The 15729-nt window shown below is 44.2% G+C and overlaps 1 protein-coding gene across 4 annotated transcripts in view; it reads left to right on the forward strand.

Annotated features, from left to right (window-relative positions):
- SEPTIN11 (septin 11) overlaps positions 1-15729 on the forward strand; it is a 135663-nt gene that overhangs the window by 64042 nt on the left and 55892 nt on the right. For all 4 annotated transcript variants that reach the window (XM_053257949.1, XM_053257950.1, XM_053257948.1 and 1 more), the window contains exon 3: positions 9375-9570. In XM_053257949.1, coding sequence (XP_053113924.1) covers positions 9375-9570 — 196 coding nt within the window. The remainder of the gene's footprint in view (positions 1-9374; positions 9571-15729) is intronic.

Below are 15729 nucleotides of genomic sequence, written 5' to 3' on the forward strand. Positions count from 1 at the left end.
TAGTCAGATGATTTTGAAAAGCATATTTATTTCAGCAAGCCTTCTAGTTCTGTGGTTTCTGCAGTTTCTCTCACATTGACCTCTTTATATATTGCTTTTGAGATGGTTTAGTTTGACCTTTTGAGATGTTTATGCAATACGCTTCTTTATTGTTAGCTGTTTGAGGCACCTCTTGTAGGAGGGAAGAGTAGTATGTGATTTTTAAATAATAACACAGCACAGTAAAAATAATGCTCTTTAATGCAGCTAACTGAATCCATCATAATAATTGCACTTACTGGTATAGCAGCTCTCAGCAGAAGAAGCTCCCTTTAAATGTCTTCCAGCTTTCAAACACCGAGTTGCACATTCATAATATCACAAGATAGAGCCATTTCCGTAATATACCACTTCTGAATACAGGTAGTTAGGACCATATTTTTAAACTATCCTGCAGGTAGAAGGAAAGGGCACTGGAGAGAACAATTCCATTCTAGACTCACCCTGACATGCTAGTTTTCTCTCGAGTGTCCCCCGCCCCACAAACGATCCCCCCCATTGCAGAATGATGTGGTATACTTTAACATTCTACAACAAGATTGTGCTGAATATGTGGATTAACCCTCCATGATTTCATTTTTCTTTGAATCTGCAATATTCTCATTATTGTTACGTACCCAGCACAACTTGATGTCATGGGTTTATATCCTGTACCAAATTGTACATGTATATATTTCAGGGAAGTTCAGTAACGTAGCACTGATGCTCTAACACTGTTCTGGTGCTATTGGGGGTGGGATGTGGATTTTAATCCATCTCTCCTCTGAAGCCCTCTGTGCATCAATAACATATGTTCCCGAGAGATACTCAGCCCTCAGGGACATATTTTTGCAGTGCACGGTGGGCTTCAGAGGGTAAAGGATGCATTAAAATAGTATCTCTCCACACCAGAGCAGTGTTAGCAACACCAGTGCTGCATTAGTCTGGATGTTGGTCCCCTCAAAAATAAAATCTAGATTCTGTGACCCATATATATAGTATATAAAGTTGTATGATTGTTCTTGTTCCCATAACTTATTCTGCAGTTTTGCTGTTTTGCATTTCCCCCCCTGGAGTTGTTTGCCATGGAAGTGGCAAGGACACTGATGCTCCAGCCTCTCTCAACTATTCAGTTTCAAGGGCTAGAAATGTCCCTTTAAAAAGCAATACAAGAAGGAAACTCAGCAAGCTGATTCCTGCTCCTGGGGTCGCATTCTGTGCTTTTTGCATGCTCCAGTGGGGATTGTGGCATAGGCACAGCAGCCTTGTCTTGGAGATTGCTGGAGCGAACTGACTGTACAGCCAAAGCCCTCAGAGTCAAATTTATCTGTGGAATGCAAAACTACTCCTGTCTTCTCTTTGCCCTCCCTTAAGGATTAGTATTTTCATCTCCATCAAATTAAGCAGGGGTGGGGGTGGGGATCATGCGGTGAACCGCAGCAAGCTGTGTGACAAAGTGGTTTGAACTTCTAAAAACTGGGGGCTGGGGGGCATCGTTCTCTCCGCGACTTCTCACTTGCAAGGCCTGAAAGACGTTTCTGCATGCAAAGGAAAGCGGTTGATCTCTGCACTCGGTTTTGGCAAAACCAAGCTATCCCCCTTGCCGCGTGTTTATATGAAATCCGGTTTGTTTTTACAGTGAAACTTTAGTAGGCAGTTTCATTGTTTCTCTTAAAGGAGAAAATATTGACTGGGGTTTTATTGGGCTCTTTAAAAATATAGCCAGTAGAGCATGACTTCCAGCTCACTGTTACCCACAGCTGGTTTTCTAGGCTTGGGTTCCTTTCTGGTAAGCATGCACGGAAGATGGATGGGGGAACTGGGCTAGAGAGACCACCAGGGGCATGGCTTTTTCCCTCCTGGGCTGGATGGTAGAGCACCTGTTTTGCAAGCAGAAGGTCCCAGGTTCAGTCCCTGACATCTCCAGGTAGGATTCCTCTGAGAGCCGCTGCCAGTTGGTGTAGAGAATACTGAGCTAGATAGACCAATGGCCTGGTCTGGTCTACAGCCATCTCCTGCCTTCCTAAGAACTCTTTAAACTCGACAGTCCTGCGTATCATTACCAAGCCCCACTGAACACAAGGGCATTTCTTTTTAAGCAAACCTACGTTGGATTGCTTTGTAAATCATCTCTGTGTAAAATGCTTTGAACTCTGATTCATCAGGATGAGGCTGTATGTAGCTCAGTGGCTGAGCACATGATTTCTGAGTGAGGAGAGTCCTGGGTTCTCTCCCCAGCAGCTTTGAGGAAGGCTGGGAAAAGATCCCAGTGTAAGACTCTGGAGAGCCACTGCTGGTCAGTAGAGAACAGGAGTCCCCCCAAAGCAGGTACTAGTACCCCTAGGGGTACTTGAAGGGCTCCCAGGGGTACTCCAAGCCGTCCTCCCCCACCCCGCCATGCTGCGTCCACACTGTTTGTTCCCCATCTGGGGATTGTAGGCTTGAAGCTGATGCGTCCTCCGCAATGTGTCCGCTGCAGAATGGGAGGGAGGAGGGTGAAGACCCTCCTTCTCTGCTCCTGATTGGCTGGTTGCATGCTGAACGCAGCGAACCCCTCCCCTGTCAGCATGACTGACAGACTTCAGAAAACTAGCAATGAGTTGTGTGGGAGCAGAGCTTGACTTGTTCTCTGTTACTGAGAGAGGCACTGCCAGGTTAAGGTTTGTTGCAGATATTCTGATACCCTTGTTAGTCAGTGGGTCTGTTTATTAAGGTTCATATTTATTTATTTATTCATTCATTCATTCATTCATTCATTCATTCATTTTTTGATTTGATTTGATTTGATTTGATTTCTATACTGCCCTAAATGGCTCAGGGCGGTTTACACAGAGAAATAATAAATAAATAAGATGGCTCCCTGTCTCCAAAGGGCTCACAATCTAAAAAGAAACATAAGATAGACACCAGCAACAGTCATTGGCGGTACTGTGCTGGGGCTGGATAGGGCCAGTTACTCTCCCTCTGCTAAATAAAGAGAATCACCACATTAAAAAGTGCCTCTTTGCCCTGTGTGGTTACTCCCTCACACTCCCATTGAAATTAACAGCCCCATTAATTTCAGTAAGATTCTTTATGAGTAACTTAGTATGGGTGTGAACCAGTGGCTGGAGTAGTCTGTCTCCCTAACGCTTAAATTGGTAGGCTTTTTGTTTGTATGTGCATACATATACACACACAGAGAGTAAATGTTACAGTTATGGGACAGGGCTGCTTCAGTCACTCACTGCCTTACATCCAGATTAAGTTACATATAAGCAGCCTTATTGAAATTAATGGAACAAGTAAACTTGTCCCATTAATTTCAGTAGGAGTACTCACGAGTAACTTAGTCTGGATGCAAGCCAATGGCTCGAACAGCCAATCTTTTAACTGTAACATTTAAATATAAATCAAACTCTCTCTCTTTCGCAGTCCCCAACCTTTATCTCTATGGGATGCCTGAGCTGAAGGTTTGCAATAGAAGGGGCACGCTTGGTTTTTAAAAGAAAAGAAAAGGTGTAGACACTACAGAGCTTAATGGACCAATGGTCTGAGTTTGGCCAGCATGACTGGGGATGATGGGATTTGTAATCCAACCCCTGTACTAGGAAGTCAGCCTCATTGAACAGTGTGGCTGACCTCCTGAACGTGTCCTCCTAATTTCAGTGGGACTGCCTTGAGTAAACTTAGTTAGGATGTCAGTGTGATTTACATCTGAGTCAAGATGTATAGAAGAGTCTTTTCTCTATATATAATTATTTCTCTTAGCCGCCCACTGTGGGGATGCGTGTCTTTGGGATGGAACTCTCGCACAGAACTCTCGCGACACACTGCTAGAGTTCCCGGAAAAGATGGGAGCAAGGATGGAGAAATTGGGGCTCGATTGGGAAGGAGCCGCATGAGGGAAGCAGCAGGCCCGGCCGCGATGGGGAGGAGGTGGCAGCCGTGATGGGAAGGCGGTGGCGGCAGCCCTGGCCATGGTGGTGAGGCGGCAGCCCCGGTTGCAGTGGCGAGGTGGCTGTTTCGGGCCCAGCTGCAGTGGTGAGGTGGCGGTGGGGTGAGGAGGCGGCTGGGCCACCTGGAAAGGAGATGGCCCAGGAGGGGACAGACCAGCTTTAAAGCTGGCCAGAAACCGCAGGAGGGGAGTGGGGGAAGGACCAGCCCAAGCGAGAAATGCTGGCCCCAAATACCACACAGATGTTCTGTGCGGGGTCAGCTAGTTTCACATAAATTTGCATAGCACCCAAATCTTTGTGTTGGTGTGTCTTTGACATAGGGAAGGAAGCATGTGATAATCTAACACTAAATCGTCAAAAGTTGCTTGTTAGAAAGAAAGGCACCCTTTGATCCCCCCTTTGTTCTATTTCACAGTAAAACCAGCAATAAAGTAGCCTCCAAAATAAAATAAACAAGCATGCCCTTAGCCCTCATTCCTCTAATCAAAACTTACCTTTCTCAATTAAAATAGGGGGCCCTCCCACTGCGCTTAAGTTAAACTGATTAAAGTTGCAACCTCGGTGCTGATCAACACCTCTTCTTCTTCTTCTTCTTCTTCTTCTTCTTCTTCTTCTTCTTCTTCTTCTTCTTCTTCTTCTTCTTGCTTTTAATGGCCTCAGATGAGCAATTGTGCACAAAATGATTTTGCTGTCCAAAAATGTGAATATTTTGTGGGAAGAAAAGACGTCTTTCTCTATGTGCATGTAGTACTCCGTGCTGTCACATGTTTCTGGAATGCCTCTGAGCTGCAGAACACGGTGTGCTGGTATGTAATGTTTGACTTAGCTGTTCCCTAATAAATTGTACTCCAGGATTTGGGGAGGGGTTTTACACTAAAAACTGCATTTTCAGTGTAGTAACAGTGATAAATCTCTTCATAATGCATCCAGCTCATTCCATAGCGCTGTTATTAATGGAGAAGGCTGAGCTCTTTTTCCCCCTTTTTTTTTAATTCTGGGCTTTTAAGCTGCCTTTTTGCTGCTTTGCTCTGGCAAAAGGGAAAATTGGCGGCTGAACGCAGGTTGGGGTGGGGGGAGGTGTGGGAAGAAAGTGGAACCAAGGCAGTAACGCCAGTAACATAGCTGAAAGTGCAAGAAAGCCACTTTTTCTACACTAGGGACCAGGCTGAAAGTGTGTCATTTGGTGGATGGCTGCATCTGATCTGTTCCGTTTGCACACAGATCTTTTGCTGTTTATGCCATCTATGTTAATGGTATTAGGAAGCACACAAACACACAGGTCCTTGCCCCAAAATGCTTCTGTATTAAAGTGTTGACTGCCGAGAGAGAACAGGGGGAAGATGGCGGGGTGAGGAGTGGAAGAGTGTATCTTGTTCTGTAGAGCTAAAAGTCCAAGACCCGAGGATTCAGTGAGCCACTGTAACAAACCTTATATTCAGGGACTTCACTTAGCTGTCCCAAGTCCAAAACACTTATCCCATACACACAACTGGCTTTCAGTTTTAGATCATTAAACTACTTTTCTATTTACACTTAATTAAGATTCAGCAATAAAAAAAATTACTCTCTGAATGTACGTGCTGTGAAAGGAGGTTTTGCTTAAGGGCAGGCTGTGCTAAGCAGACTTCCGGAAGCACAGGATTTGTGTGGGTTTTTCCCCCAGTGCTGGTTTAGAACTAACTTTTAGCAATTGCAGGCTTTCAACTGGTGTAACTTGAGGTGTAATATCCCTTTTTAGGAGAGTCCAAAATGGCACGGCAGAGGCACACAATAAGGCTGTGCAATCGAGCTTCCACGCCCAGGCTGTTTGTGTGCACCTCCGGGGTTGAGCCCCAAGCCCAACCCCTGGGCCAGGATCATGTGTGTGCTCGGGCTGCTTGCAGCCGGAGTGCACACAGAGTCAGGCTCCTAGAGCACCCAACTCACAGGGGATTCCCCCAATACACTGGGCTCGCTGTGCAGTGCATTGTGGGATATCCAGAGGCCGGGTCAGTGTGTCCAGAGATCTGTGCGGCTTGAAGCAGTACGGATTGTGTGGGTGCACGGTCCATGTGTCCCACCAAAGCACTTGGATTGTCTTGGTCAGCACTTGGTCAGTTTGTCCCTGCCCACCTGCCCAGTTCCCGGTCATGTGGATAGCCTTAATCTGTTCTGCTCATGCTTCTGGTCATACATAGGAACATAGGAAGCTGCCATATACTGAGTCGGACCATAGGTCCAGCTAGCTCAGTATTGTCTACACAGACTGGCAGTGGATTCACTAAGGTTGCAGGCAGGAATCTCTCTCAGCCCTATCTTGGAGATGCCAGGGAGGGAACTTGGAACCTTCTGCTCTTCCCAGAGCAGCCCCATCCCGAGGGGCATCTCTTACAACGCTCATACTTCTAGTCTCCCATTCATATGCAACCAGGGTGGATCCTGCTTAGCTAAGGGGACAAATCATGCTTGCTACCACAAGACCAGCTCTCCTCTGTAGACCAGCTTTCCTCTTGCACATACAGGTTGTACAAGGATGCAAAAGAAGTTTTAAAAGAATGCAAAGTTTGGAAGTGGGCTGCGTGTCTGCGCCATGAACAGCGATCCCTCTCTTAAAAATGCCTCTCTTTAAGCCTTTAATTGCCTTCCTGTTTATCTTTTTACAAGCCCAAAGTAAGCTCTACAAGTTAATGTAAGAAAGCAACACAGCATGTGTGGCATGGTTCCAGAAAAGTCCTCATGCCATGCTTAAAACAGACAGAAGTCTCAGCACTTTGGGGTAGAAGTTGAATTAGGTTAAGGAGCAAATAAGATAGAAGTTGCTGCAACCCTCTTTGCTTTGGTGATTATAATCAAAGAGTTTATTTAGGTGATCAGTATCATTGCAAAACTGGCTTATGTAAACTGGCTTATGTATCTGAGGCTGACTTGGAAGAAGAAAAGGAACCTGGGGGAAACCATAAGATTCACCATAAGATTCAGTCTGCATTCAGATGTTGCATTGTGGATCAACCACACCATCGTTTGGAGGATCCAAAATGAACCATGAGCTTGGACACTCCTTCTCCCTCTTGCACATCTAGCTTAATAGTACACTTCCAGGTTGGATCAAGCCAGTTTGCTGTTGATGTCTGAACTGACAAATGGTAGTTTGAGTGAGCCCTTCAAACCAGAATAGCAGACCAGGATCAAACCATGACTTGGAAGCTTAGGAGCTTGGTGTCTGAATGCAGCCACAGTGTATTGGAGAGGTATCTACTGTAAGAGAGTGAGTGTACTAGGATGTGAACAGGGACATGCCCCAGTTCAGTACTCACCGCTACTACAAGCTGAGTAGGTGGCCTTAGGGAACGGGAGCCTCTGCTCCTTCCCCACGCCTCCGATCTCCAATATGGAGATCAAAGCAGAGTCCTGCCTCACAGGGTGTTTTTATAACTACAGTGGTCCCTCGACTTACGAACTACTCGACATAAGTATTTTTCGAGTTACAAACGGCAGTTTTAGATCCGGTTTTAGATGCGGTTTTTTCGACTTACAAATTTTTAGATGGGGTTTCCTCGACTTATGAATTTTACATGCGGTTTCCTTGACTTGCCTGCCTGTTTACTGCCTGTTTATTCTTGAAAAGAAATGTTCCTGTGCAGTTTGCAAGCCTTACTGGGGGTCTGGGTCTTTTTTCTAGGCTCCGGAACGCATTAATCCGTTCCCAATGCATTCCTATGGGAAACCGCTTTTCGACTTACGAACTTTTCGACTTACAAATGTGCATTCGGAACGGATTAATTTCGTAAGTAGAGGGACCACTGTACTATGATGCAGCATATGAAGTGCTTTGGCATGGGCTAAATTTGTTTATTTGTTTTAGCATATTTGTATACCGCTCAGAACTAGAACCAGGGGTCATCCCATGAAATTGATTGCCCGGGAATCTGGGAACAGCAAACAGAAGTACTTTTTCACACAATGCATAATCAACTTGTGGAATTCTCTGCCATGAGATGTGGTGACGGCCAACTACCTGGATGGCTTTAAGAGGGGTTTGGATAACTTCATGGAGGAGAAGTCTATCAATGGCTACTAGCCAGAGGGCTATAGGCCACCTCCAGCCTCAAAGGCAGGATGCCTCTGAGTACCAGAGAGGCCATGCCCTCAACTCCTGCCTGTGGCTTCCATTGGCATCTGTTGGGCCACTGTGTGAAACAGGATGCTGGACTAGATGGGCCTCCTTGGGCCTGATCCAGCAGGGCTGTTCTTATGTTCTTAGGTTCTCAAACTTGCATCTTTTGGGCGGTTTGCAATAAAACAACACAGATTAAATTAAAGATCAAAACAATTTTAAAAATGACAAATTCTAAAAGCCTGGATGAATAGATAAATGTATTTCATTAAACAGCAGTCATGGGCAGGCCTAGTCTGTGAGATGATTCACACGATTGCCCTGGGTGGACTTGGCTGCCCATGAGATCCACTGGGATCTGCACGGATCCCGGCAACGTATGGAGCTAAACCCAGCGCCAAATCCCGGCTCTTAGCCCAGGTTACGGGCACAAACAGGCTCCCAGGACCGTATGTCAGCACTGCCTACTTGTAGCTCGCGCTGACACAGAGATGGGTGCCTAGAGTGCCCGTCCCCTGGGGGCATCCCGCAGTACACCCCAGTGCACTGTGGGATACCTGGAGGCTGGGGTAACTAGTGGCAACCTTAGAGCATCTGCCCTGCTGAGTGCTGCACGGAGCAGCAGGGTTCATGTGGGAGTGAGGAGGTGCTCCCACCAAGGTCAGGATGCTTGTCTGGGGGGAAAGGCAAGTTTTGCGAAGGCTTCCCTCTGCCCACCCGCCCGGTAGGTCATGTGAATGGCCCCTTTGGTTGGGTGAATAACCACCCGGTAGGTCATGTGAACGGTCTCATTTGGCCCTTGTAAAAAGATGATCGTCTCTGTTGTTGACCCATGATAAACCAGAAGTTAAGACTTTCTCCAAAGTCACATGGTGAGGTTGCGCTTTGAATTAGTATCTCTTTAAAAAGGACCAGAAATTAGTAAAATGGTCTCCATGTTGGACCATGCAGTCCCATTCCAAGAAACACTTGTGGCACCCCAGCAATTTATTTATTTTTACATTTATATCCCGCTCTTCCTCCAAGGAGCCCAGAGCAGGGTACATGGTTATGTTTATCCTCACAACAACCCTGTGAGGTAGGCGAGGGTGAGAGATATGTGACTGACCCAGAGTTACCCAATGAGTTTCATGCATGAGTGGGGATTTGAACTCTGGTCTCCCCAGTCCTAATCCAACACACTAACCACTACACCACGCTGGCTCTGTAACGTTTAGAACATTTCTGGATGTTTTTTAGCAAACATCCAGCTCCGAACACCAGGCAGAAAATCCTTGGAGGATGCTGATAGCAACAGACTTCTTAGATATGGTTTGTCTTCTCAGGGGAAACTGGCATTGGCAAATCCACGCTAATGGACACACTGTTCAACACCAAATTTGAAAGCGACCCGGCCACTCACAATGAACCTGGCGTGCGGTTGAAAGCGAGAAGTTATGAACTTCAGGAGAGCAATGTCCGTCTCAAGCTGACAATAGTTGACACGGTGGGATTTGGAGACCAGATCAACAAAGATGACAGGTAACTTCAAATGTGCCTCCTGGAAGATATGCTTGAAAGGACTGAGTATCCTGCAGTGTTTTTCTCCTGTTGGTTTTGATAAGGGTGTGTTTATGGGCTACGAATGTGTGTTTTTGTTCTTTATTTTGTTCTCCTGGCTAGTTGGATTGGTGTTGCTTTTTCAAATTCTCATTTTTTAAATTGGATTTATATTGTTATTGGATTTGAGTTGTTTGTTTTGTAAGCCAGGGGGTTCTTAAGTTTGGGTCCAGATGTTGTTAGACTACAACTCCCATCATGTTATTTATTTATTATTTCTCTGTGTAAACTGCTTTGAGCCATTTTTGGAAGGCGGTATAGAAATTGAATTAATAATAATAACAATAACAATAACAACAACAACGCACAATGGCCTTTGGCTGGGGATGATGGGAGTTGTAGTCCAACAATATCCGTGGACCCAAGTTTGACAACCCCTGTTGTAAGTGTTCTTGAACTTTTCTTAGAATTGAAAAGGCAGGATATAAACCTTTGAAATAAAAATATAAATATCGGAAACCAATCGCACTTTCCATATACAGAGAGATATCGCTGTGGGATTCCTTTTAAACAAGTGGACCCCACCACCACCACCGCCAGGATTGCATTCTGAGGTGATGGCAGTCCTGTGTGAGAGAATTGCAAAATCTATAACTAGGCAGTCAGGTTGACAGACTTTTCATTCTGTGATCCCAGCACACTTCTCCTTACCTCTCTTCACTGACTTCCTGTTGCACTCCATATCACTTCCTGTTGTGTTGCACATCCATATTGGGACTCTGCTTGCTTGTTCCCTTAGGAGTACAGGAAGCTGGCTGCTGCTGAATCAAACCGTAGGTGTCTTCTAACTCAGTGCCGTCTGCACTGACTGGCAGCAGCTCTCTCGGGCTTGAGTCCTGCTCAGATGGCCAGAGATCGAACCTGGGGCCATCTGCATACAAAGCATGAGCTCGACCACTGAGGCTCCCTTCCATGCCTTGTCTCATGCTGCTGCTTCTGTCTCTAATGCATTCACATGATGAAACCTAAGTGTGCGTTCTCCATATACCCCGAAAAACCAATGTATGCAACTTGCATCCATTTTTCCAACACAAGTGATTTCTCTCCATCATGTTTGAAGTGGCCTTTGGCATAAGTGGTGAAAATGTGCTGAATGTATTTTTTTGGTGGGTTTCTTTTGCTTTTCCTGTCTTTATGTGTAGGATTAATAAAAGGTATCTCTGTCTATTAAATAAATATATTAAATACATTAAATAATGTATATTGAATACTTTAATTTTTCTTAGATCTATACATTAAAAACCCTCAATGTTGTTAAGCTCAGCCAGTTGTGGCTTCTAAACAGTTGTCTGGGGAGTTAAGGAGACACCTGCCAACTAGCTCCTAGGGATGTGCACGAATTTTGCTCAAATTTTGCACTTGAATCGATTCAAGTGCAAAACCATTGAATAGAACAGAGATTCGCTCAAATTGATTCAAGCAAATCTCCACTCTATTCAATGGTTTTGAACTTGAATCAATTTGAATTTGATTTGAATCAATTTGAGGGAAATGCATGCACATCCCTACTAGCTCCCATAAGAGAGATTTTCTGGTATTTTTAGACAATTTTAAGGAAGTTTTGAAAAGTTGATTTTAAAAACGTTTGACGCAGCCCTGAAGTATAAAAGCAACATGGGCAGAGAATACAAGATAGTGGTCTTGAGATGAGTAGATAATACTTAGAGGGTGGAGGACCTTTTCTATCCCCATGCCCTAAGCTTTAGTCCATGTCTTATTGCTTGTTTGCCATAGTTTGTGTTTTATGCTTGTATTTTTATGCCACTTTTCTACCTTAAGGCTCCAAAGTAAGTTAGAACATTATGGACATCACAGTAAAACATTCAATAGAAATAAACCCAAATAAACCCAAACTGTGCAACAATGTAATATCAGAACAGCAACCAAGGGGAAAAACTCTTCCAACCCAAAGGCTCAACAGAACAATGTTAACTAAGTATAATCTCTGTAAGGTGGCTGCTTGGCAAACATCCCAGCGAAGGGAATTCCTCTAGTCTGCTGATTCAGACATTATGCTGTATGAGTGGTAGGAGGAAAAGCTACCCACGTTTTCCTCCAATTTTGCTTCCACACAGTCACTTCTACCCAGGTTTTCATCCTACTTTGCGTCCACACAACTGAAAATTGGGAGCAGGCAGAGGGGTTGCTTGCAACTTCTGTCCCTGGCATCTATAAGTGGGAAAGGAATCCCACCATGTCTGAAATCCAGACTAACGAAGCTTGCGCAGACGTGTTGTGCAAGCACGTGTTGTGCAAGACGTGTTGTGCTCTTGAGCAAACGCTTGCTAGTTGCGCTGTGCCGAGAGCTGACAAGTGTCGCACGAATGCAAACATGCTTGCACTACAAGGTGCACAGCACCTGCCAGTTTGTTACAGGGAGCGTTTGTGCAAGAGCACAACTAAAGGATTTTCCAGCTACATTGTTGTCTTGCATGTACACAACGCTATTGCATAAGTGTTTTGTTAGTCCAGGTGCCAGCCAGTGTAGATGTACCTTGTGTATGGCTTCCCTGGCACTCTCCACTTCCAGCAGGGTCAGGCCAATAATTGATGATACCTTGCCAAAAAAAACCCCACAAAAACAAATGAAAACAAAACCTTCTGAAACAACACACTCTTTAAAAAACAAAACAAAACACAAAAACATGAATAAATCCAAGAATGGGCCTTGCTGAGAACCTTGCTAAATTCTCTTCTCTCCAACTCCCAGTTCTGAAATGGCTCCCTTTTGAAAGGAACCCTCCCATTTTTACAGCCCATTTTTTTTAATTATTATTTTTATTTATTGTAAAATTTATATACCACCTTTCATTAAAAACAATCCCAAAAGTTAAAACACATATAATAAAAATGACAGTTAAAAGTATTAAGTTAAAAATATGAAAACAAATCTGATTTAAAATATATAATATACAAACACAAAAACTATACATGGATAAAAACACACAGAAGCAGAAATAATGTTCATTGGACCTTTCTTTTCCATGCTCAAGTGTTGGAGCTTTCAGTAAATGCATCAGGCCTCACAAATTGGGTTTTGTATGTATGTGTACCCCTGCCCTCTCCCCTTCCCCTTCCCCTTCCCCGCCCACACACACACAACACACACACACACACACACACACACACACGGCCATGTACTCGAAGCAATGAATATGTTCCCAAGCCAAGGGGAAGGCCACCGTTAAAAGGAGCAGGTGTTCCATTGCTGCTTCTTGCTTGGCCGCTTTGCATCTGATTTGTTCAGTAGGAGCTGGTTCTATTGTTTTCCACCCTCCATCAAGACGTCCCTTGTTCAGAACCGTACAGAGGGGCTCACTCTGACCCTTGACTTGAACAGGGGAGCTATTCTCTCCGCTGCGCCTTGCCACAATTAGAGGCTTATTCTTTGTGAGCATAATCTAGGCGTAGCAACTGCAGCCAGTCTCCCGTCCTGGCTTGGGGTTTACCGATCCTGTTAGTTTGTTTTGCTAGACAGCTTCTCTTAAAACTTCTCTTAAAAGTTCAGAGCAGGACCGGGACCAGGCTGTTGCGGCTGATCCTGCAATGTGCTGTTGACTGTGGCCTTTGTGGAATATTTGGGTGGCTTCAGGCAGTTTCTGACGAGGGCAAGGCCAGCTTACACAGGGACCCTCCCAACAATATGGAGACTTTTGTGTGTGTTTTCTAATTCTTGTGTGTTTTTCCTGTCATCTTTTGGCTGGCCTGGGGCTGCTTCATGCAGATTTATCACTTGGCCTACAATAAGTAAATAGCTGGCTGTTTTATTCAGGACAATACATTTTTATCAGTACAGGTGTCCCTCGTTATCCACGGTTCCTTTTTTTGTTGTTGTTGGAAAAAAATTTATTTAAGAAATTAAAAAGTACAGTAGGAAAGTACATCATCATCTTCCGAGCTTCCAATTCTAACAAGTATATATACGATACTGTAATTAACTTACAGAGATTTCACCTCCTCCCCCCTCGAATCCACACATCATAACGAAATTACAAATCAGTAAAAATAATGCATAGATCAATCCCCTTGTTAACAAAAACAAAACCGTGGGTGTGGGTGCAAACCTTGCACTAAATTAAACTTTATAAAAGGTTCCCAGTTTGTAAAAAATATCTCTTCTGAATTGTTACGTAAATAAGCTGTCACTTTGGCCATCGAAGCAAATTCCCATATTTTTAATAGCCATTCATCCAAAGTTGGGGTTATCTGTAACCTCCAGTTGGCAACATAAAGAATCATTTAGCGGTAGTAATACTATATAGAGACAACTCTGTGTATTGAGTGGGTATGCTAGGTTTAGTCATGTTTAACACAGTTCTGTCACTTGTAGTTTTGCGTATCTGTGGCCGGGCAATATATGCCTTACCTTGTTATCTGCGGTACATGGCTCTGCATATCTGCGGTTCTCAGCAGCACAGTTCCTCCCTTACACGGTTGTGCTCTTGCTGCACTTGCATGTGGGGTGTGAGAGGAGTTTGGAGGAGGACTATGGAGTTCTTTGATTTGCCTGCTTAGAGTTTTTTTGTGCTTCAGGAAGACTTTTTGGGTAGCGTTTGGCAGCCTTTGCTATCCTTAGGGAGCCACGGGGTGGAGGGGGTCTTCAGGAGCCTTTGCTCTGGTCTGCAGCCTTTGGAGGCTTTTTATTTATTATTTATTTATTACATTTATAAACCGCCCCATCCAGAGGCTCTGGGCGGTGTACAACTAGTTTCAAAAACATAAAAACAAACATCATTTAAAACACGCTACTTAAAAAAATGTAATGAATTTTTTTTAACACAATTTAAAACCAATTAAATTACTTAAAAACAATTTAAAAACCTTGGAAGGCCAGGCCAAGGTTTTGGAGCCGTCTCTGTGGATCCTTTGGGAGCCTTTTGCGTCATTCCTCTGGAGCTTCTTGGAGCCATTTTCTGCATTGTGCTGCCCTCGTAAGATGCTAATTCTCACTTTTATAAATTTGATTTGAATTTTGATAAAAATTTGTTTTTAATTAAAAATTTTAAATTAAAAATAATTTTAATTTTTGTAATTACAGTGCTGTATTATTTAATTTAAATTGCAAATAAAAATTCCATTTAAATTAAAAATTGATTTTAATTATCCATTAATTATCCAATTATCTCCTCTCACTCCTTGATTTTTCACACACCCCTCTGTGTGTGTTTACTTGAAATTGGATTTAATTTTGTGCTGCCTCTTTGGCCAACCTACCAACCAATCAGGTCAAGGGGCTTCTGCTGCTAAGTGCTGGACTTCAGCAGTGGGGTGAGGAAACATCATGATTACGAGTTGACTAAAATAATCTTGATTTGTGAACAGAATAAAATCTGACCATATCATAAAAAATCATTAGAATTAGCTTCCATATGTGGAAGGACGGTTAATGGATGTCTTTACGTATCAGTCTTACGATTTATGGTTATGCATTGTCTTATTAAAATATTTTTTAAAAAATGATTTTGAGTTATTGGAGAAGCTAGGGGGCATTTCTGGAGAAGCTGGAGAGTGGGTTGGCAGGAGGGCTGAGGTGGCCAAGGTACAGTGCTGTGCCCCATCCTTATTTCTGCTCCCCCCTCTCTTTTCGGTGATTTTTCAGGCATTTTCCTGGACCTAAGCCCCCAATGCATTATTCATGGTTTTGTTCTCTGCGGTTGTAGACCAGAACAGAACCCCTGCAAATAACGAGAGCCACCTGTATTAGGCACATTCCTGGGCAGCCATCCTCCCGAAATAAATATGACTATGCCTCTTCTACTGCAGCCTCGTGAACGTCCACAACTCTGACCCCTAAACTGTGGGAGCAGACCTGCTTCCTTGCCCTTCCCATAAGCCCAGTTTCTACATCTGTGTTTGAGTGTGTGCAACAGGGTGCACACAACTACAGAATTACAGACAGTTAGAGTGGGGAGGGACCTTGGCGATCTTCTAGTCCATTCCCCTACTCTGTGCAGGAAACTGCTGCTGCAGGGGTAGGCAGTGTGAGGCTCTCCAACTCCCATCATCCCCAGCTGTAACACATTGCGGCTGATGGGAGTTGTAGTTGAGCAACATCTGGAGAGCCACACCTTGCCTGCCTCC

This window comes from Hemicordylus capensis, chromosome 5, assembly GCF_027244095.1.
Source record: "Hemicordylus capensis ecotype Gifberg chromosome 5, rHemCap1.1.pri, whole genome shotgun sequence".
NCBI lineage: Eukaryota > Metazoa > Chordata > Lepidosauria > Squamata > Cordylidae > Hemicordylus > Hemicordylus capensis.